The sequence below is a fragment of the Malus domestica genome, chromosome 09 (genome assembly GCF_042453785.1).
Source record: "Malus domestica chromosome 09, GDT2T_hap1".
In the NCBI taxonomy this organism is placed as follows: domain Eukaryota; kingdom Viridiplantae; phylum Streptophyta; class Magnoliopsida; order Rosales; family Rosaceae; genus Malus; species Malus domestica.
Genome location: NC_091669.1, coordinates 24,233,018 through 24,258,379, shown reverse-complemented (window position 1 = coordinate 24,258,379; position 25,362 = coordinate 24,233,018). Strand labels below are relative to the sequence as shown.

The 25,362-nt window shown below is 37.4% G+C and overlaps 1 protein-coding gene across 1 annotated transcript; it reads right to left on the bottom strand.

Annotated features, from left to right (window-relative positions):
• Window positions 1-390: 390 nt before the first annotated feature.
• LOC139187852 (pentatricopeptide repeat-containing protein At1g52620-like) lies at window positions 391-1,971 on the bottom strand. The gene is made up of 5 exons (XM_070804460.1): window positions 1,636-1,971; window positions 1,261-1,550; window positions 955-1,189; window positions 690-704; window positions 391-507 (listed from the first exon to the last, which is right to left on the bottom strand). The coding sequence occupies exons 1-5, from the start codon at window positions 1,969-1,971 to the stop codon at window positions 391-393; spliced, it is 993 nt and encodes a 330-aa protein (XP_070660561.1).
• Window positions 1,972-25,362: the final 23,391 nt, after the last annotated feature.

Below are 25,362 nucleotides of genomic sequence, written 5' to 3'. Positions count from 1 at the left end.
CCTGATGGCAGGAGAACTGGGGAAATGAGCTTTGATCTTTATAATCATGGCACGCCCTCGAAAAGTGGGCTTATCATTAACGGTATCATTATCAGGCCAAAAGAATTGAACAGGTCATGCAAAGTATAGGATTCTAAAGTTAATTATAAAGACTGATTTCTATAGCCTATACATTGATGATCTATATACAGCTATAAAGAACCATTTCCTGTTCATTTCATTTTTCCATTGAAGTACCTAATGACCTACTGTTATGAAAGCCTTAGCTAAAATTCCTAAATCCTAAGCATCATGATAATTTACATGTTGCAATAGTTTGCATGCACATTGCTTATCTGGAAAAGGAGCCAGTTAACATACCGACAAAAGGTCAGAATTATTCTGGTCATGTCACATGAAGCTCATGAAGAACTTAACCAATGTAACCGCTTCCTTCACGGATTCACCACCCTGCAGTATAATTGACAATATCTCTTCCTTGGCTGGCAACCGACAAAGAGGAGCATACTGTTAACACTACAACACTACGACACATTACTCTTCTAAAAGAAGACAGCAAAAGAAAGAAAATACAACATAATGACAAATTACATCCCTTAAACACCTCAAAGCAGTCATATTTGCTCCAGTACCCAGCTAACATGTATGATTGCTGTCATTCAACGTACAAGTATATGAACTATTTTTACTTGAGAGGCAGCAAACTGCATAAACAAACACATTAACGTTAGATTATGATAAGAAAACAAACAAAAAAGCAACCTACAGATCTCAAATCCTAAATGTTCAATCTGTTAAGAACACCAACCAAAAGATTTGTACATAGAGGCACAGAAACTCATTTGATCCTTGAGAGCCAATTCTTATGAAGTTACGATATACTTATCAAGTCAGCTGATGAAAACTTGATTTCTCATCGTAGTGCTACCCTTCTTCTACTGACTGATAACTCACTTGCAAAGAAAAACAAAGATGATGGTTTTCCTCTATTTTTTTGTCTTTAAGATCCACTTCTTGGTCTTGAGACTTAGGGTCATTAACCAATGACTGCAAAATGAGTGTAGCTTCAGATGCACTTCCTTGATGTACGTAATCATCTATTGTACGCGACAATTTGACAGCAGTGTGGAATTCCTGATGCTTCAAGTTAAAAGGAATGATACTCAACTCTTCCATTCCTTGGATCTTCCTTCCAATCAAATACCATGCAGCAGACCAGCAAAAGAAAAAGAATCAAGAATGATGCCATTGTTAACCTACTTTTCACACAGCTGTATCGCAGTTTTACCCATCCCATGATGGCAAAGGCAAATGATAATGGAATTATAAACAGCAGCCTTTTGAAACCATCCATCTGATATCATCCTTCTGAAAACCCCTAGACAAATAGATTTTTCATTTTGTTGGGACTCGTTAACTTCCTTCGGAATTGCACCAGGTTCATTGTTTGTGAACCCATTTACCAGATAATGGAAGGTGACATCATTAGGAATGCACTTGTTCTTCAGCATTAGTTCAAAAAAGGAGGCGGCTTTTGCACGGTTACCTTCCTTGCAAAAAAGTTCCAATAAGTATGCTGTATGTGACTACATTTGGCTCCAAACCACAGGATTTCATCTATTTGAAAGTCTTTACATCTCCGCATGAATCTCCCTTGTGGCAAAACCCATAGATCAAGGAGGTTTTCGTGACCACATTTGGCTTGCATCCCTGTTTGACGATCAGTTCAAAGAAACTTAGAGTAGCATCCAAGTTATGCTGCTTGACACACCCATCAATAATTGTAGAATACGCGAACTCACCAGGATGATGATGCACTTTCTGCATTTTCTCAAAGCAAGAAAGTGCATCCATCATCATTCCAAATTTGCAGAAACCCTTAATCATAGCATTGTATTCCACAACACCAGGGTTTAGACCCTTTTCAGTCGTCAACCCAAAGATTATTTTTTGCCTCTTCAAGATCACCATTTCTGATTAACCCGTCCACCAGAGTGGCATAAACATATGCATCAGTTGGTACATTTTGGTCAAGCATACACCTTAACCACAAAATCATACAAGTCAAGAGCCGCATAAGCTCGAATTAGCAAGCTCAACGCATCATGGGTCGGCTTTACTTCTTTCAACTTCACATTATCCATCACCAAATCGATCTCCCAAAGCACTCGAAACCTTGCCAGAAGCTTCAAAAGCGAAGAATACGCAGACCCATCTGGAGAGCCGCAATAGGGTCGCTCGAAAGACCAGTCAAAGAAATGAGCAACGTCCGAAACAAGCGTTTTGGTTTGGGAGAATTGGGTTTCGAGAGATTGCTCCCAGTGATGGTTGGTTCTGAGGATTTGGATGGTGTCATTGACGAGTCTCTTGATGTGGGGTGGCGGTGGGGAAGAAGATGGAGAAGTGGGCTTTCGGTTGTGAAGGGCCTTGTGAAGGGTGTTTGGGTTAATATTTAAAATTGGGCCTTATGAAATGGGGTCCAAGGGTGTCATAGTAAAATGGGGACTTGCTCGAAACCCAATCGATAGGTCTAAAGCAAATTAAAGCCATTTCAGCCAAGGCATAGACTATGTGCCTAAGATTGAAGTGACAGATGGCAAAGACCAACTCACTATCAGCTAAAAAGCACTTTCTAGTGGCATGACAAGTAAATAGATGATGACTCATTACCTTCCAAGAGCCATCGACCAAGAATAAAGTCAAGATAGTCAGGCCAAATCGCCTATAAAAGGAGAAAGAGACGCCAAAGATAAGGACAATTAACCAACCAATAAAAAAACATACGAACTCTGCTCTCAAACTAGTTTTTACCCAGAAAGTTGAAACTTGTCCATATTTAGTCATTTTAGATATAGTTCCCTTAGAAAAGCCATTGTAGACATGTAAATTTCTTTGCATACAAATAATGCATCACAAAACTCCATGTGGCATATAACTCATTTCAAATGAACAAGTCATAAATGACATGTGGCACAAATCAAGCAAAGGAAGCTCAAAAGCATTCCTAAAATGTGGTCAAGGCGAAGAAATCTCCTTAAAATCGGCAAAGGGCCCAAATTGCTCCCAAAACCGGAAAGAAAACTAAAGTATCTTTACAAAACAAGCAAGAATTGAAGATTGCTTGCAAAATAGGCAAGAAAGCCCTATAGATTTCGACCAAGCAAGGGAAAGTGGCTAAAATTAAGACACAAAACATGCCTAAATTCTCCCATGGACGAATCAAGACTCAAATCAAAACCAAATCCACCCAAAGGCATGGCTTTGGAAGCCTATAAATACAAGGTCCTAGGACAAACAAAAGGTCTACAATTTCTACATTGAAGGGCCGAAATTCTCACAAAAGGAGAAACTTTGCCAAATCTTTGAAGACTAATACGCTGTCAAAACTCTCTTCAAAGAACGTACTACCAAAGCCGAAGCTTTCTTTCGACCAAAGCCAAAGCATTCCCTTGAAGAATCAACAAGCACTTGTTCCTATTATTTCAAGACTTAGTTGCAAGCTTAAAACCTGTAACGATGTTCGATTCAAGATCAAGTCGCCAAGGCCCTTGAATCAACAAAATCCCACATCAATATCACCTTTGCCACAAGTCATATGCAAACCTAGAGGTGAAGACTATCCACGCATTGTTTCAAGCGCAAAACTTGAAGCAATAGTTCAATCGTTCGTTCGAGATCAAGTCATCGTGACCTTTGGATCAACAACCTATGCATCTACATCAAATTTGAAGACTGAATTAGAGAAAAATTGTAAACAGGGATTGTAACCCTACAAATTCAATCAATACAAATATACTTTGTACATGTGTTCTCATTTCATTCATTACAACATTTTCGTGTTTACAGCCATCTTTTGTCTAGTGTAAAAGCTCTGCTACTTCCCCTTACTGTTGTAGTATCAATTCTCTCATGTAAAACCTAGTTACCTACCATTTTTTTTAGCATACAACCTCTGTAAACTCAAAGAGAGGTGGTTGCAAGAAGTTCGACCTTACCCGAGTCTCTTTGTTTGTACTTTATTTAGTAAATTTTTCGCTTAATGTACTTTTTAGCATGTATTGAAGTTATTTCCAACTGTTTTTTACCTAAGAGTTGTTGGAGATATGCCCTGAAAGTCAATCTTCGGAAGAAACCTTTCAGGACAATGGATGTGTGTATAGATGACTCTTATACATCCAAAGGCAAAGATACTAATTAGGACTATCTCAATTAACGATATATGTCCTAAATAGTGAATCCATGGATAATGGATCAATGGAAGAAGTAATCTAATGATGTTAGACTACAGAGACCTTCTTCTCATAACCATCATATCCAAAAGGTTCCTGGTCATAAGGATTGTCAAAGGGATATTGACAATGCATAGACCAGTACATACTATGTCCCCTTCAATTGGAAGGATGGAAAGTCTCATCCCATTTGTGTAGTGACACTAAAACAGGTATCTAGGTGCTCATTATGGGAATGAGTTCGCTGAACACAATCGAACGAGAGTACTTGCATGGAGGTCTACTCACATGTCAAGCAAGTAACTCTAATGGTTGGAATAATATAAGTAATCCTTTGACCTGAGACATCATAGTTGTCTTGGGGATACGTTGCTGATCATTTTGATAATGAGACGTGACCACACCTCATCTTGGGTGTGTTCTATGCATTGTTGGGGTCAGTGATTTATTCTCAGAGGCATGTGAATGATCAACAAGGGATCTCTAATCCTCGTTATGAGAGGATGAATACTCTAAGATATGATTCGGGAATCTTCGGCCGAAGTATCGAGCGTAATAAAGGAAAGTGTTCCTATACGACTCAATTGAATCATATAACATGGAATAATCACATTAGGGGTTTGACATAATATATCCATACCCTAATAATGTGATTGAGAGTATTGTTTTAAAGAAGGATCGAATTACATTGTAATTCCAACTGAATAGGTTCTCCGAACAAATTCTACATTAGCTTGGGTAGCCGTGATATATGGTTAGATGTCACTCATGGCTTGTGGGTTCTTCTAGATGATTAAATAAGTAGTCGTCAAAGAAGAAGGAGAATTAAAAGTAAGTTTTAATTCACTAAGTGATTGGATTAAATATAATCAATTTGATTGGTGCCAATCACCTCACTGCCTTGCTAATTAGAGCCTAAAATGATTGTACACTGAAACACTCTTGTGGTGAGAAAACTAAAGGATGATGGAATAAATTAATTGGATTAATTAAGTGTTATGATTAATTAGAAAGTCTAAGGAAATCATAGAAGCGATGAAAGATTGTTTTGGGCTTAAAGAAAAGTTCGGGTTCCTTTGGGCCCATTAAGCCCAAACCCATTGGGCTTTTCATTCAAGCATATGATGACTTGAAATGATAAAAGCCCAAAGCCCAAATAACACTTAGGGGGCCGGCCAAGGAGCACTCACTCTAGCAAGGTGGAGGAAGCAAGGAGGGAGGCTAGGCTCAAGGAGTTCCAAGAACAAAGAGCTTGGAGGTGGTCCATCCTTGGTCTCAAGTCTAGATCAAGAGGTATAAAACTATACCTTCACTTTGTTCTTCAATAATTTCTTAGATGCATCAAATATGGACCTATGCTTCTTGAAGGGGATTTACATGACTATAGCTTTGATATTATGTGATAACATGCTTCCGTTGCTTATGTATATAAATTTTGAATTGTATATGCATGCTAGTCACTAGAAATCCCACATAAATCTTATTATTTCCCTTCAAGTGGTATCAGAGCCAAAGGTTTATATTTGATGTGTCATTTTGGATTTTATGCATATGGGTTTTAATTTTATGTTTGACATATTATTTCTTCATTCTAAATATGTTTATCTTTTGTTTTTCAAATGTTGAAAAATGTGTATCAAGAGTTGAAAAGATATGTATGCAAAAAGTGTTTTGGATACAAGAATGAAGATTGAGTTTTGAACAAAATTTGGGGTTTTTTGTTCCATAGGGTTTGCACGGTTTTGGGGGATTTTTTGGCTTGTGTTTGTGTTTTATTGTAAATCACTCACACATTTTTTTTAAGCTAGAAAATCTAGATCTTGTCACTTTTGTTTTTGGGTTTGAAAAATCACCAAGAAAGTACAAATCTTGAAATTGTTTTCATGGTTTTGTTCTTGGTGTTCATGGTTTTGTTTTGGTGTAAATGGTTTTGTTTTGTGTTCATAAATTGTTTTATGGTTTTGGATGATAAACTTACCATCCACAGCCTTCCCAAAATTTATTCAATCCTAGACTTGACTAGGAGAATTTCCATCACCTTTACACTAAAGTCCTTAAAGCATGTCAAGTGGCAAGAAATATCTTGGGTTTTATCTACTTTAATTTGAATTAATGCAAGATGTTTGAAACCTCCCATCCCCCCTTAACATGGCCGGCCACCCTAGTGGATTATCCACTTGTGGGGCTATTTTGTAATTTTTAAAAGTTGATAATACTTTCTAGTATTTGCGGTTTGACCCTTAACTTTTCATATTTGCATTTAGGCCCCATCTATCTAACAAGTTAAAATATTTTGATTTTAATTTTGTTAGTTGTTTAAACTCATCATATAATTATGCCCATATGCACTAAATCTAATTGTAAATGTTGCATTCCGATTAATTATTTAATGTGATTAAGTAGTTAGAAAATGGTTGACTATGGACTTATGCCTTAAACGATAATTGAGCTATGAGAAAGGGCGCTAAACTCAAATTGTTTGAACCTTGGGAATGTGTTTTAATTACTATTTCAATTGGACCTTGTCATGATAGACATTAATCTTTCTCTCCCTCTTAGTATATGTAATTTGTAGGAATTTATACAAATTGGTTTGTAATTCTTATTACTTCTTAATCTCTTTCAATTAGTTGGTTCCCTCTAGTACTAGACTAGAGTTTCTTTAACTATTGGTAAGGAGACATGATTAAAAGAGGGTTTTGACATGAGATTAAAGATTAATTGGGTCCAACGCCCTAATTAGCAATGAATGATTGTCTTTCATTTCTAATGGCTCAATGAAAAATGTTTTAATTGGATTGAAAGCACGTAATTAAAACGACACAACCTTCCCTAAATATTATTCAACAATGTTGGCTCGTTAATTGAATTAACTCAATAAGTCCATGGTCATCCAAAGAGCCTAAGATAACTATAAAGTCCAATTTCAAAGGAATGCAAAAACCATAGTAGTAGTAGTTACTTCCAATATTTGAAAAATTCGTTTTTGATATTGATTTGTTTTTTTTCTCAAAACAAATAGTGGGAGTATCATACGCCACTAAACAATAATGAATACAATTAGTAGTTATATATATCTCCAATATTTTGAAAAATGTTTTGATATTGATTTGTTTTATGAAAACGAATAGTGGGGATATCATATGCTACTAATTTCATTAAATTTGGACTAGTAGTTATAATAGGACACAATTTATTTTAATGTGATTAAATAAATAAAATGATGAGACCTTAAAATCCTTCAACCAACATTCAATATTAAGTTGAAAGTGGAGAGGTGCTTTGAACACTTCTTCGTGGCCTTCCACCATGGTAGGCTCCAATCGTTTATGACTCGTACACCGCCTTCACCCTATCATGGGGGAGTGCAAAGTGCGTGCTTATACTCAGGAGGAGTCTATTTCAACATTTGATATGGTGAAGGTAGGCAACAAGTGTGGCCAACATCGTATCATCGTGAGGTCGTACTTGGACCCCTATCTAAACCGGCATGGTGGGTCAAAACTTAACTAAGAGAAATGGTGCCAACATCATATCATTGTGAGGCATTGTTCTCTAGAGGCCAATAAGATGGGTAATCACAAGAGGTTGTTGTGAATGGGTAGTCATACCCTCTGATTATTATTTTTGCTAGCCAACATCGTATCATCGTGAGGTAGGCTTGGTAATAGTGAGCCTCCCATAACCCGCTAGGAGCTTTCATTGAAATCTCCCGGATTCCATCTTGAGGGATATGGAATTTGCCAAAAATGGTGGGTTGTGTCATTCGGTTTAAAGACCTGAATCGTTTGACTTAATCAACAATCAAACTAATTTATTTTATTGTTTATGTATTTAGATATGGTTGGAAGCACACTCGCGAAAATACTCGACAAACATTGCCTAGAGGGGCACAATTTCCCATTGTGGTATCGTAATGTCAAGATTCTCCTAACCTTAGAGAAGATTGTTTACGTACTAGACAAGGCTCCACCTCACTAGACAAGGCTCCACCTCACATACCTCTTGGCCCTGAGGCCACTGAGGATGAACGTGCTAAGTATGACAAGCACGTTGAGGATGATACACAAGCCAAGTGCTATCTGTTGGCTTCCATGAATGAGGAGTTGCAGAGACAGCACGAGGGCATGGACAATGCATCTTCCATCATACTCCATCTTACGGAGTTATATGGTGAAGGGACGCGCAACCATCGCTTTAGCACTGTCAGTGAACTTGTGAAGACCAAGATGGTCAAGGAAGCTCTAGTGCATCAACATGTACTGAAGATGATTGGACTGATTGAACAATTGGAGAACCTAGGGACTCCAATTGACAAGGAATTGGCCCAGGACTTCATCTTGGCTTCTCTTTCTGACTCGTTCTCGCAGGTTTCTATCAAAGATTTCTCAAAGGTTTCCCAACCTCTTTGCCGTCTCCTTCAAAAAGATGTGGCGTTTGACTTCAATAAGGAGTGCACAACATCCTTCAAACAACTCAAGGAGTTGTTGACCACGGCTCCCATTATTGTTCCACCAGATTGGAGCCTTCCTTTTGAGCTCATATGTGACATATCCGATTATGCTTTAGGAGCTGTTTTAGGACAAAGGAAGGATAAGAGGCCGCATGCCATCTACTATGCTTCACGGACGTTGAATGATGCCCAATTAAACTACTCCACAACGGAAAAAGAACTTCTTACCGTTGTCTTTGCTTTAGATAAATTTTGATCATATTTAATTGGTACTAAAGTAATTGTTTTCACTGATCATGCAGCTTTAAAATATTTGCTCAGCAAGAAGGAGGCCAAGCCAAGGCTAATTCGATGGATATTACTTCTCCAAGAGTTCGACATTGAGATTCGAGACAAAAAGGGAAGTGAAAACGTGGTGGCTAACCACCTAAGCCGTATGATGCATAATGAGGAGTCCCTACCCATTGCTGAAACGTTTCCTGATGAACAATTGATGTCCATTAAAGTAAGTGAACCTTGGTATGCTGATTTGGTAAACGTTTTGGTGTCTAAACAAATTCCAAGCACTCTTACTAGACACCAACGTGATAAGCTTAGAAATGACGCACGATTTTATGTGTGGGATGATCCATATTTGTGGAAATATTGCCCAGATCAGATTATTCGTCGATGTGTGCATGATTCTGAGTTTCATTCCATTTTAAGCTTTTGTCATACATATGCATGTGGTGGTCACTTTGGCACACAAAGAACAGCACTTAAGGTGTTACAATGTGGGTTCTATTGGCCTAGTATCTTTAAGGATGCTAGAATTTTTTGCTTAACATATGATAAATGCCAAAGAACATGAAATATAAGTTCAAGGGATCAAATGCCGCAGGTTTCCATCCTCAATGTTGAATTTTTTGACGTTTGGGGTATTGATTTTATGGGTCTTTTTCCTTCCTCACATGGTTTCCATTATATCTTACTTGTTGTGGATTATGTATCGAAATGGGTAGAAGCAAAAGCCACCCGAACTAATGATTCTCAAGTGGTTGCAGATTTCATTAGAACTAACCTATTTGCAAGGTTTGGAATGCCATGAGTAATCATCAGTGATAGGGGGTTTCACTTTCGTAATCGAACCATTGCGGCGTTATTGAGGAAGTACAATGTCAACCATAAGGTTTCTACACCTTACCATCCTTAAACCAATGGGCAAGCCAATGTGTCTAATAAGGAGATCAAGCAGATTCTAGAGAAGACCATTGGGCCAACAAGAAAGGATTGGAGCTTGCGTTTGGAGGATACGTTGTGGGCATATCGCACAGCATATAAAACACCCCTTGGCATGTCCCCATTTCGGCTCATCTATGGCAAACCATGCCATCTTCCCGTAGAATTGGAGCACAAGGCGCATTGGGCCGTCAAAACATTCAACATGGACCTTGTGTTGGAAATATGCCCTGAAAGTCAATCTTTGGAAGAAACCTTTCAGGACAATAAATGGATGTATAAATGACTCTTATACATCAAATGGCAAAGATACTATTTAGGACTATCTATATAAACGATATATGTCCTAAATGATGAATCCATGGACAATGGATCGATTGAAGAAGTAATCTAATGATGTTAGACTACAGAGACCTTCTTCACATAACCATCATGTCCAAAAGGTTCCTGGTCATAAGATTGTCGGAGGGATACTGACAATGCATAGACCGGTACATACTATGTCCGCTTCAATTAGAAGGATGGAAAGTCTCATCCCATTTGTGTAGTGACACTAAGACAAGTACGTAGGTGCTCATTAAGGGAATGAGTTCACTGAACACAATCGAACGAGAGTATTTGCATGAAGGTCTACTCACATGCCAAGCAAGTAACTCTAATGGTTGGAATAGTGTAAGTAGTCCTTTGACCTGAGGCATCATCGTTGTCTTGTGGTTAAGTACTTGATCTTTGATTATGTCAAAGTCACTCCATCCGCGGGTGTCCACGCCTTAGTCGGGGTTAAGCCACTTAGTCATGAAGGCAAGTGAATGTTCAACAAGGAATCTCTAATCCTCGTTATGAGAGGATGAATACTCTAAGATATGATTCGGGAATCTTCGGCCGAAGTATCGAGCGTAATAAAGGAAAGCGTTCCTATACGACTCAATTGAATTATATAACATGGAATAATCACATTAAGGGTTTGACATATTATATCCATACCCTAGTGATGTGATTGAGAGTATTGCTTTAGAGAAGGATCGAATTGCATTGTAATTCCAACTGAATAGGTTCTCCGAACAACTTCTACATTAGCTTGGGTAGCCATGATATATGGTTAGATGTCACTCATGGCTTGTGAGTTCTTCTAGATGATTAAATATAGTCATCAAAGAAGAAGGTGAATTAAAAGTAAGTTTTAATTCACTAAGTGATTGGATTAAATATAATCAATTGGATTGGTGCCAATCACCTCACTGCCTTGCTAATTAGAACCTAAAACGATTGTTCACCAATACACTCTTATAGTGAGTAACTAATGGATGATGGAAATAATTAATTGGATTAATTAAGTGTTGTGATTAATTAGAATGTCTAAAGAAATCATAAAAGCGATATAAGATTGTTTTGGGCTTAAAGAAACGTTTGGGTTTAATTGGGCCCATTGGGCCTAAACCCATTGGGCTTTTATTCAAGCATTGGATGACTTGAAATAAATAAAAGCCCAAAAGCCCAAACAACACTAAGGGGGCCGGCCATAAAGAGTGAAAAGGAGAGATAGGAAGTCAAGTTGTTGGCTAGGTTTCTTTGTGTTATAAAAGGAACTTTATAGTGAAAAAGTTTATTAGGGTTTTGTGTGTTGTTTTTCACAAAAGAAGAAACCATCTCTCTCTCTCTCAAAAACTCACACAAGGCTGGCCACCATAGGGGTGATTTAACTAATCATCTTCTCACCCTTTTGGTTATTCCTTCATCCTTCTCACTACACTAATGGGTGAGGATCTTTAGAGGTTTTCAATTTTGGAAACTTGAAGAGAACCTAGGAGCACTCATTCTAAACAAAGTGGAGGAGGCAAGGAAGGAGGCTAGGCTCAAGGAGTTCAAGGAGCAAAGGTCTTGGAGGTGGTCCATCCTTGGTCTAAGATCTAGATCAAGAGGTATAAAACTACTCCTAAACTTTGTTCTTATATATAAATTTGTTATTGATGCATCTTACATAAACCTATGCATCTTGAAGGGGATTTGCATGACTAGAGCTTTGATATTATTTGATAACATGCTTCTGTTGCTTTCGTATATTGATGTGAAAATTAACTTGACACACAAATTAAACCCTATGGATGACAATTGTAGTATATGAGCAAATAGGGATCGTTCTAGACCGGGGATTAACTAGGGGTGCTAATCAATGTGAAACTGACTCAAAACGTAAAAACATAATGTAGAACACTAAACTAGACTCAAAGAATGCAAAACTAAACTCTAAAACACTAAAACAAACCAAAAGACTCAAACAGCACTCAAAACACTCAAAACTGCCTTAAAAACACTTTCTGGGCAGTTTTGAGCACCTAACACTAATTTGGAAGAAATTGGACTATGACTTGACTCAAGACACTTAAAAACACAAACTAAATTAATTTCTAACTAATCTAACACTTTAAAATAAATGGGGGGATTAATTTTTACGAAATTGATATTAAAACAGAGACTTGTAAACAAACTTCAAACAAAACAGATTGTGATGAAATAGAATGATGAGAAACTTAGTTAGACGGTTCCTTATCCACACATGAACATATGCATTTAATTTGATTCCCAGTTATGACTTCAACAAACAATGAATGACAATGCTCCAAGTTAATTAGGTTTGCTTAAATTAACTTTCAGATTTCCCTAGATTCATTGGATTGAATGGGATACGCATTACAACCAAATTATTCCTCATCAAAGTCCCTAACTATGGAATACGCATGATAGAGACATTCAACAAAGATCATTAAGTTCAACGGAAATCATAAACATCGACTAGGCATTCATAACTATGGAATACGCATGTTAATCCAGCCTAGGGTTTACTTAACACAATCGTGACTAGCGACTTTTACTACTTATGAATATAAGTTAATAACGATTAGGTGAAATTCCCTTATATCCTAGCATCAAGTTTAGGCATGCAAATTAAGTGTCGACCCTCAACCCACATACATAAACATGTTATCAATCAAAACAGAAAAGTAAACCACATCTAAAGTTCATGAATTCATAACTAGAGTAAACCAAATCATAACCAACATATATCCATGGCTTCAAATTCGCCTTTAACTAAAAAGAAATTAGTTCCACATGTTTAACATAATTGAACAGCAAATTAAATTAAACATGAAAACAGAAACAAGAGAAGAAAGAACTCCAAACACTCCACTAGTTGCAGATTGCATGTGCAAGGTCTCTTCCTTCCTTTGGTTTGCACGGCACTACTCCTCTCCTCCTTCAATGGTGGCTGCACAAGGTGGTTATGGTGATGGAAAGGTGCGGCTATGGTGGATGAATGGTTACTTGGATAGAAGGTTGCGGCAAAGGTTGAATTTGGGCAGAAAGTTGGGAGTTTGGGGGTGGAAGGCTGCTGCAAAGTCTTGGTATGAATTTCTAGCATGAATGGTTGATATGGGAGGTGGTGGTCCGCCAAAGGATGTAAAAACACATATATATAGGCACCACAAACCCTAAAGAAATCAGGTTAGACAATGGGCTAGGGTTTAGGTGCGGCTAGGGTTGAAAATCCACAAGGAATTAGGTTAAACAATCAGATTTTTGCATGGGAAAAGGCCTAGGGTGTGGCTGATTAGTGGCTAGGGTTAGGGTTTGTAGATAGGGCTTCTAGAAAGCCCAAAACCAAGAAGAAATAAGCCCAACCCACGGCAAGGATGAGAAAATGTTCTAGAACCACTCTTCGTGTCTTTCAACGCTTAGGAACCTTCTAATGTTGCTAAAACGCAAGGCCATTTAGGTTTAGGAAAGATCAACCCAAAATGGAAACTTTTAGGCTTAGCTTTCCTACTTCAAGTAGGAAACCTCGTTTGAGTAGGAATCTTCGTTCTTCTCAGAATCCATCTTCAACTAGGAATCCCTCGTTGATTAGGAATCCTTCTTCAGTTAGGACTCCTCCTCGGACTAGGAATCCTTCTTGTACTAGGAATCCTCAAATCTTCAAATCTTCAATTTCATCCCAACCTTGTGTTCCAAGCATGTACTTTTCAATCCAAGCTCACTTTTTGCTCCAAAAAGCTCCAAATTGCATCATTTCATGTAATATGTCCTTTAAACCTGAAAACACATGAAAGTAGCTTGAAAGACTACTTTAACGAAGAAAACATAACGAAAATGCATAAGAACTAGCTAACTAAGGCGCATAAATATGCTCCTATCATATATAAATCTTGAATTGTATATGCATGCTAGTCACTAGAAATCCCACATGAAATCTCATAAATTTCCCTTCAAGTGGTATCAGAGCCAAAGGTTTATGTAAGATATGTCCTTTTGGATTTTATACATATGGGTTTTAATTTTATGTATGACATATTATTGCTTCATTCAAAGTATGTTTATCTTTTGTTTTTCAATGGTTGAAAAATGTAAATCAATAGTTGAAAAGATATGCATGCAAAAGTGTTTTGGATGCATGAATGAAGATTGAGTTTCGAACTAAAATTTGGGGTTTTTATTCCAAATGGGAGGGCACGGTTTTGGGGGTGGTTTTGGGTTGTGTTTGTGTTTTATTGTAAACCACTCTCACATCCTTTTAAAGCTAGAAAGAAGAGTTATTGTCACTTTTGTTTTTGGGTTTGAAAAATCATCAAGAATGTACAAATCTTGAAATTGTGTTCATGGTTTTGTTCTTGGTGTTCATGGTTTTGGTTTTGGTGAAAATGGTTTTGTTTTGTGTTCATACATTGTTTTGAGGTTTTGGATGATGCACTTACCATCCATAGCCTTCCCAAAAATTTAATTCAATCCTAGACTTGACTAGGTGAATTTCCATCACCCTTTTCTTAAAGTCCTTAAAGCAAAACCAAGTGACAAGCAAAATTTAATTTTTTCTTCATAATGTTGAATTAATGCATGTTGTGTAAGAAACCTCCCATCCCCATTAAGTGGCCGGCCTCCCTAGTGGATTTATCCACTTGTGAGGCTATTTTGTAATCTTTGAAAAGTTGATATTTACTTTCAAGTATTTACGGTTTGACCCCTAACTTTTCATATTTGCATAATAGGCCCCCGTCCATATAAAAAGTTAAAATATTTGATTTCAATTTTATTGGTTGTTTAAACTCATAATATTATTATGCCCATATGCACTAAATCTAATTGTTTATGTTGCATTCCATATGATTATTTAATGTGATTAAGTAGTTAGAAAAATGGATGACTATGGACTTATGCCTTAAACGATAATTGAGCTATGAGATAAGGCGCTAAACTTAAATTGTTTGAACCTTGGGAATGTGTTTTAATTACTGTTTCAATTGGACCTTGTCACCTTAGACATTAATCTATCTCTCCCTCTTAGTATGTGTAATTTGTAGGAATTTGTGCAAATCGGTTTGTAATTCTTATTACTTCTTAATCTCTTTTAGTTAGTTGATTCCCTCTAGTGCTAGACTAGAGTTTCTTTAACTATTGGTAAGGAGACATAATTAAAAGAGGGTTTTGACATGAGATTAAAGATTAAATGGGTCCAACGCCCTAATTAGCAATGAATGATTGTCTTTCATTTCTAATGGCTCAATGAAAATGTTTTAATTGGATTGAAAAGCACGTAATTAAATTGACACAACCTCCCCGAGTTCTTATTCAACAATGTTGGCTCGTTGTTGCAATAACCCAATAAGTCCATGGTCATCCAAGAGCCTAAGATAACTATAAAGTCCAATTTCAAAGGAATACAAAAACCGTAGTAGTAGTAGTTACTTCCAATATTTGAAAAAATCGTTTTTGATATTGATTTGTTTTTCTTAAAACAAATAGTGGGAGTATCATACGCTACTAAACTATAATGAATACAATTAGTAGTTATATATATCTCCAATATTTTGAAAAATGTTTTGATATTGATTTGTTTTATGAAAACAAATAGTGGGGATATAATATGCTACTAATTTCATTAACTTTGGACTAATACTTATAATAGGACAATTTATTTGAATATGATTAAATAAATAAAAATTGATGAGACCTTAAAATCCCTCAACCAACATACAATATTAAGTTGAAAGCGTAAGAGTGCTTTGAACACTTTTTCGTGGCCTTCCACCATGGTAGGCTCCAATCGTTTATGACTTGTACACCGCCTTCACCCTATCATGGGGGAGTGCAAAGTGCATGCTTATACTCAGGAGGAGTTTATTTAAAACATTTGATGAGGTGAAGGTAGGCAACGAGTGTGGCCAACATCGTATCATCGTGAGGTCATACTTGAACCCCTATCTAAACCGGCATGGTGGGTCAAAACTTAACTAAGAGAAAAGGTGCCAACATCGTATCATCGTGAGGCATTTTTCTCTAGAGGCCAAAAAGATGGGTAATCACAAGAGGTTGTTGTGAATGGGTACTTGTACCCTCTCATTACCCTCTCATTATTATTTTTGCTAGCCGACATCGTATCATCGTGAGGTGGGCTTGGTAATAGTGAGCCTCCCGTAACCCGCTAGGAGCTTTCTTTGAAATCTCCCGGATTCCATCTTGAGGGATATGGAATTTGCCAAAAATGGTGGGTGGTGTCATTCGGTTTAAAGACCCGAATCGTTTGACTTAATCAACAATCAAACTAATTATTTTATTGTTTATGTATTTAGGTATGTGATGCGTAAAATAACTAAACACACAAATTAACCCTCTTGTTGACAATTGTAGTATGGATAAGTAGGGATCGTTCTTAAACCGGGGATTAGGAGGGATTGCTAAAACACTCTAAATTGACTCAAATCTGTAAAACAAAGTTTAAAGTACTAAACTAGACTCAAAGAATGCAAAACTAAACTCTAGAACACTAAAACAAACCAAAAGACTCAAAACAGCAAACAAACACTCAAAACTGCCTAAAAACCACTTTCTGGGCAGTTTTGGGACTCTAACACAACTTGGACGAATTTTGGTTTTCTAATGACCTAAAACACCTCAAAACATATTCTAAGACAAGTTCTAGTTAATATGACTCAAAGAAATAAGATGGGGTTGATTTTGGACGAAATTAATTAAATTAAGACAAGAACAATGAAAACAGATTCTTAGACAAAATTAGGTGATTTGATGCGATATGGGGTAACTAGGGGGATCTTCTCCACACATGAAACATTTGCATTCAAATTGATTTCCAATTGCTTCTTTCAATAAACTATGAATCTCAATGCCCTAGGTTAACTGTGATAGCACTTTTTTAACCTTTAAGTCTTCCTTACGTTATTGAATTGGATGGGAATGCACATGCAACAACTCAAAACATTCTCTAAAAGTTCCTTACGTGAAAAGCACAATAAAGATATAATCAAAGATCATTAAGCTTCATGAAACTATAAGCATTGACGAGGCAATTGTTACTATGAAAAGCATGAAACGTTTGCCAAGAATTCACTTAACACGATCGTTTATAAGCGACCTCCACTACTTGCAAACATAAGGTTGTAACTATTAGGTGAAACTTCCTTATGTTTTAGCTTCAAATTCCTGCATAAAAACTAAGTTGGCCACCTTAATTAACGCACAAAAATAAGTCATCAATCAAACGGTTAAGCAAATTGCATTCACAATTCATGAAATAACAATTAGACGTAATCAATTCATCTTGCAAGCATAATCATGGTATCGAATAACCCCCTAGCCAAAAAGGCTTAGTTCCTCATGTTCATAAAACAAAGGAAAACAGATTTATACATTGTAAATATAAGAAAGAGAACACCTAAATATTCCAACGATTCGATGTTGAACAGCTAGAATCTTCAAGTACTTCTTCTTCCTCTCCTTTGCTGTGGCACAGGGATTGGGGTTGAATTTGGGGAGTTGTGGATGATGTAGAAGGATGGAATTGAGGTTAGGATAGATGTAGGGTCGGCTAGGGTGGTTTCTGGGCAGAAAATAGGGTGAATGGTGATAGAATGGTGCGGCTAGAGGTGGTATGTGATTTCTGGCGTGAATGGTGAGTCTATGGATCTTTTGTGGCTGCAAAAGAGGAGTTTATTTAAAGGATTTCAGGAATTAAAACCCTAGGTTATTTAGGTAATCAGAAATTAAGTCTAAGGCTTCTAGAAATAGGAAACAAAATTAGAAAATTAAAGGAAAGGCAAGGGAATATGCGGCAAGGTCCTAAAACACATTAGGAATGTGTTTTAATGCATAAAATCAGGAAACAACCCTCTCCCTTGCACGGCAAGGAAGAGGAAATGTCAAGGGGGTACGGCAAGGGTTCATAATGTGCAAAGGATGTGTATTTGATGTCCTAGAATGCTTAGGATGCCTTCAAAGTTGATAAAACTTAGGAACATTTAGGAAAGGTCAAACCAAAGTAGGAAACCTTGGCTTAACTTTCCTATTTCAAGTAGGAATCCTTCTTGGAGTAGGAATCCTTGTTCTTCTAGGAATCCTCATGTGATTAGGAATCCATCTTCAATTAGGAATCCTTCGTTGATTAGGAATCCTTGGTTGATTAGGAATCCTAATTTCTTCAAGTCTTCAATTCATCCATTCCTTTTGCTCCAAAAGGCTCCAAATTACATCATTTTGCACACTTCGGCTTTGGAATCTGAAAACGCACAAAAGTGACTTTAAACACTAAAATAACTAAAGAAACACAACGTAAATGCCCGAGAACAAGCCAATTAAGTCGCATAAATATGGTCCTATCAAATTCCCCCACACTTAGCTTTTGCTAGTCCTCGAGCAAAACAAAGAAATAAAACAAAACAAAACAAATAAAACACAACCTAAACCTTCCAACATTTGCCTCAGGGATTTCCAATGCACATGACATGTTAAAATTCATTATCCCCACAGATTTGAGTCATCTTTACACTTGAGCACATACTTAATCATAGTCACCACTTACTAGTTCACAATTAATCAATTAAAACAATGTTTTTGATGTAGTAACATGCCTTAGAGAATTCGCTCAATTCCTTACAAGATATGCACTCAATTTTCACTCAAATTTTCTAACTACACACCCTATACTAGTTATATGTGAGAAGATTAATGTAGATATGAAAACGAACGCTCACATATATGTATCACAAAGAAAGCAATTTCCGGAGTTAATAAGCATGTTTAGATATGATCTCATGAATGGAATGCTACCACTTAGATGCGAGAATCGGTGACACCATATGCTCATACCAAATTCAAACTCCACAAATTGAAACATATAACACTCAAGATTGAAGTCAAGGTTTGTAATGGGGCTTGGGGTATTGGTTAACAAACGAAGGTAGGGATAAACAAAGGTTCTTAAAGAAAAAGTAAGCAAATTAATGAAGTTGACACTTAGAATTCACTTTTGAATGCAAAAATAAACTTTTAAACACAATGGAAGATTCATGCAACACTTAGGGTCAAATTCAAACTTTTGGACCCTTTCTTCAACAACCAACACATGTGAGTTCATTCTCACTTATTTTTCAACTCTTTTTCATAATTTTCACACACTTTTCTTCTTCCTTTTCTTTTTCCACGAATTTTTTTTTAATTTTTTTATTTATGCCCTTTTCTTTCTTTTGGCACACAAAACACACTTTGAAAATCCTTCCCCCACACTTGTTTTTCTGCAAAAATCAAAAGGAATTCCCTCTAAGTCATGCTTCACTATTCTTTAAGAACAAGGGTGTGGACAGGTGAGGATAACGTGGGTTAACAAAGAATGTAGGCTAACAAGGCTCGAAGGGGTTAAACTTAAACATAAAATGATATGGGATACATGGCAGTTTGGCTTTGGTGGTGGTAACTACACAACTTCATCTTGAATATGTGTTATGCAAATCAATAACATGCTTTGAATGAAATGGGCATGAGTTCTAGCATTTGGAACTAAATGATGAAACGCCTTCTAAGTAATAACCAAGCAAAGAATAATGAGATCATGCAACAACTTTAGAAAACAATAATGCACAGATTTTAACTCTCCAAATAAACGTTTAGGCTCAAGTCTCACAAGGTTGTAGCGTTTGTTTGAGTTCCTTCCTTCAAGCATGTTACAAAAACTAATTTTTTTCTTTTGTGATTGCATGTGAATTCGTAAACTATAACCACAACCAAGCATAAACAAAGAGTAAATCAAACTTCATCCATGTTAATCACTCTCTTTAACAGCCATGCAATTACAAATCAAATCCTCATCATTGTGTTGGAAGGTACCCTAATTCATAAACAAACACACAAAAACAAATAAAAAACAACTCTTTTTGGTTTTTTTTCAAAACAATTTTTCAATTTTTTCTGGGATTTTCGGATTTTTAGAACAACATATACTAAAACACACCAAAACAGCCTAAAAACACTTAAAAACAGCAAGGAACAACACTTGAAGTTATGGGTGATAAAATCCCACGAATTTGCATCAAAAACACTTAGTTACCCCCCCACACTTAAATCAAACATTGTCCTCAATGTTTCAAGCATAAAATCACACCAAACAAAATTAAACACATAAACAGCAACTAAACAAATAAACTGGCAGATTAGAGACAACAACAAAGAGAAGGGTTTTAGGAACGCAAATCTGGAATTGGAGTGATTCCTAGGGCTTCCTTTGTTGTATGCATGGGTTGCCTCCCACGTAGCGCTTTCTTTTACGTCTTGCAGCCAGACGAAGAGCTCATTCAGCTCTCATTGGAGCCCACGGCATGCAGTGGGATCTCCTCCACAACATGCTCCACAAAGTTCTCGTAGTACGGCTTCAATCGATGTCCATTCACCTTGAATTCTTGCCCGGTTCTCAAGCTCTTAATTTGGACTGCACCATGCACAAAAATATTAGTAACAACAAACGGGCCAACCCACTTGGAACGTAACTTACCAGGGAATAAACGAAGATGGGAGTTGAACAACAACACTTTCTGCCCAAGTGTTAAAGTCTTGCCTCGAAGCATCTTATCATGGAATGCCGTGGTCTTCTCTTTGTAAATTCTGGCATTCTCATAAGCTTCATGCCTTATCTCATCAAGTTCACTCAATTGAAGCTTTCGATGAATGCCAGCTTGGTCCACATTCAAATTGAAGGTCTCGATGGCCCAATGCGCTCTATGTTCTAATTCCACGGGTAGATGGCAAGGCTTGTCATACACAAGCCGAAAAGGAGACATACCAATGTGAAGGGAAATCTATGAGATTCATGTATGGGATTTCTAAATGACTATCATGCATATCCAAAACAATTATGATATACGAAAGCAGCGGAAGCATTTATAACATATTATCAAAGCTATAGTCATGCAAATCCCCTTCAAGGTTCATAGGTTTATTTATAATGCATCAAAACAAATTATAGAATCAAGAACAAAGTGAAGGTTAGTCTTATACCTCTTGATCTAGACTTGAGACCAAGGATGGACCACCTCCAAGCCCTTTGCTCCTTGAAATCCTTGAGCCTAGCTTCCCTCCTTGCCTCCTCCACTTTGAAAGAATGAGTGCTCCTAGGTTCTCTTCAAGTTTCCAAAGTAGGAAACCTCTAAAGATCCTCACCCACTAGTGTAGTGAGAAGGATGAAGGAATAACCAAAAGGGTGAAAGATTGTTAGCTAAAACACCCCAATGGTGGCCGGCCCTTTGATGTGTTAGAGAGCTTTTTCTTTTGCCTCTTTGTTGTTTAAACACTTCAAAAAACCCTTATGAACTTTATCACTATAAAGTTTCTTATATAGACAAAAGAAAACCTAGTCAACACTTGACTAAATATCTCTCCTTCCCCACATAATATGGCCGGCCCTCTTTGTGTTGTTTGGGCTTTGGGCTTTCATTTATTTCAAGTCATCCAATGCTTGAATAAAAGCCCAATGGGTTTAGGCCCAATGGGCCCAATTAAACCCGAACGTTTCTTTAAGCCCAAAACGATCTTTATCGCTTTTATGATTTCTTTAGACTTTTCTAAATTAATCACAACACATAATTAATCCAATTAATTGTTTCCATCATCCATTAGTTACTCACCACAATAGTGTTTTGGTGAACAATCTTTTAGGTTCTAATTAGCAAGGCAGTGAGGTGATTGGCATCAATCCAATTGCTTATATTTAATTCAATCACTTAGTGAATTAAAACTTCATTTTAATTCACCTTTCTTCTTTGACGACTACATTTAATCATCTAGAAGAACTCACAAGCTATGAGTGACATCTAACCATATGTCATAGCTACCCAAGCTAATGTAGAAGTTTATTCGAAGAACCTAGTCAGTTGGAATTACAATGTAATTCAATCCTTCTCTAATACAATACTCTCAATCACATCATTAGGGTATGGATATATCATGTCAAACCCCTAATGTGATTATTCCTTCATATATGATTCATTTGAGTCGTATAGGAACGCTTTCCATTCAATACGCTCGATACTTCGGCCGAAGATTCCCGAATCATATCTTAGAGTATTCTTCCTCTCTTATCGAGGATTAGAGATTCCTTGTTGCGCATACACTTGCCTTCATGACTAAGTGGCTTAACCCCAATTATGCCGTGGACACCCTCGAATGGGGAGACTTTGACATAATCAAAGATTAAGTACTTAACCACAAGACAACGACGATGCCTCAGGTCTAAGGATTACTTACATCTTTCCAACCATTAGAGTTACTTACTTGACATGTGAGTAGACCTCCATGCAAGTACTCTCGTTCGATTGTGTTCAGTGAACTCATTCCCCTAATGAGCACCTACATACTTGTCTTAGTGTCACAACACGAATGGGATGAGACTTTCCATCCTTCCAATTGAAGCAGACATAGTATGTACCGGTCTACGCATTGTCAGTATCCCTCCGACAATCCAACGACCAGGAACCTTTTGGACACAATGGTTATGTGAAGAAGGTCTTTGTAGTCTAACATCATTAGATTACTTCTTCAATCGATCCATTGTCCATGGATACACTATTTAGGACATATATCGTTAATTGAGATAGTTCTAATTCGTGTCTTTGCCATTTGATGTATAAGAATCATCCATACATCGATTCATTTGTCCTGAAAGATTTCTTCCAAAGATTGACTTTCAGGGCATATTTCCAACACAATGGGGGTTTTGTAAGCCGTTCGATACGCCCATAGTGTATCATCCAACCGTAAGCTCCAATCTTTTCTATTTGGCCCAACGGTCTTCTCCAAAATCTATTTGATCTCACGATTAGACACCTCAGCTTGGCCATTGGTTTGGGGGTGGTAAGGTGTGGAAACCTTATGTGTCACATGGTACTTCTTGAGTAGTGCCTCAATGGTACGGTTGCAAAAATGAGACCCTCCATCACTGATTAGCACCCTAGGCATCCCAAATCTAGAAAAGATATTAGTTTTCACAAAATCTGCCACAACTTTAGAATCGTTAGTTCGAGTGGCTTTTGCTTCCACCCACTTTGAAACATAATCAACGGCAAGTAATATGTAAATGAAACCAAAAGATGAAGGAAACAGACCCACAAAATCGATACCCCAAACATAAAAAATTTCAACAACAAAGATGGGTACCTGCGGCATTTGATCTCTTTGGCAGCGATCACATGTTAAACAAAAGGTTCTAGCATCTTTAAACAAAGTAGGCCAATAAAAACCACATTCAAGAACCTTAAAAGCTGTCCTTTGGGTGCCAAAATGACCCCCACATGCATATGTGTGACAAAAACTTAATATTGAGTGAAAATCTGATTCATGCACATATCTTCTTATAACCTGATCTGAACAATATTTCCACAAGTATGGGTCATCCCAAACATAAAATCTAGCATCCTTCTTAAGTTTATCACGTTGGAATTTGTTTAGGGTGCTAGGAACTTGTTTAGTCACCAAATAATTCACCAAATCTGCATACCAAGGAGCACTTACCTGAATGGACAAGAGTTGTTCATCCGGAAACGTTTCAGAGATGGGAAGAATCTTCTCTTCACGCACCAACCTGCTTAGGTGGTCGGCAACAACATTGTCACTCCCCTTCTTGTCCTTGATTTCGATGTCAAACTCTTGAAGTAGAAGCATCCAACGAATGAGTCTAGGTTTAGCTTCTTTCTTGGTGAACAAGTACTTCAAGGCTGCATGGTCAGTGAAAACAATGACTTTAGTGCCAATTAAATATGATCTAAACTTATCTAATGCAAAGACAACTGCCAAAAGCTCTTTCTCGGTTGTGGAATAATTTAATTGTGCATCATTTAAGGTACGAGAAGCATAATAAATAACATGTGGCAGCTTGTTTTTCCGTTGACCCAAAACAGCTCCTAATGCATAATCCGATGCATCACACATTAGTTCAAAGGGAATGGACCAATCCGGTGGAGTGATAATTGGTGCCGTGGTGAGGAGGTCCTTGAGATGGTTGAATGCTTGCTCACACGCCTTGTTGAACTCAAAAGGCACTTCCTTTTGTAGGAGACGACATAGGGGCTGTGCAATCTTGGAAAAGTCCTTGATAAATCGTTGGTAGAATCCTGCATGACCAAGAAAAGAACGAACCTCTCTCACCGAAGTGGGAGAGGGTAAGTAGCGTACAAGATCTATTTTAGACTTATCAACCTCAATTCCTCGTTCAGAGATTATATGACCTAAAACAATACCTTGTTTAACCATAAAATGGCATTTCTCCCAATTTAACACAAGGTTTGTTTCAACACAACGTTTCAAGATTAAAGTGAGATTATCCAAGCAATTATCGAATGAATTACCAAACACACTAAAATCATCCATGAATATCTCAATAATGCTCTCAACATAATCAGAAAAGATGCTAACCATGCACCTTTGGAACGTGGCTGGAGCATTGCACAAACCGAATGGCATGCGTTGATATGCAAACGTTCCAAAGGGACAAGTAAAAGTGGTCTTTTCTTGATCATCTGGGGCAATAACAATTTGATTATAACCGGAGTATCCATCAAGAAAGCAATAAAAGGAATGACCCGTTAACCTTTCGAGCATTTGATCTAGGAATGGCAATGGGAAGTGATCCTTCCTTGTGATGGCGTTTTAGCTTCCTATAATCAATGCACACTCGCCAACCGGTTTGAATCCGGGTGGGCACAAGCTCATTCTCTGCATTCTCTACAACCGTCACTCCAGATTTCTTGGGCACACATTGGATAGGTGAAACCGAACGGCTATCGGAGATGGGATAAATCACACCACAATCAAGGAGCTTGATTATCTCCTTTTTCACAACTTCCATCATCGGAGGGTTAAGACGGCATTGAGCCTCTCTAGTTGGTTTGGCCCTCTCCTCAAGAAATATGTGATGCATACATGTTGTAGGACTTATACCTTTGATATAAGCCAAGGTCCATCCTAGGGCAGATTTGAACTCCTTCAACACACGCACTAGTTTCTCCTCCTCTTCGTTCTTGGATTGCAAAAATCTGCTAGGAAAGGGGACATTGGAAGGAAAAACATTAGTAGGAACTGAATTTAACACATTCTTACCCTTATTGGACAGATTTGAAGGTTTAGGGGCCATTGACATTT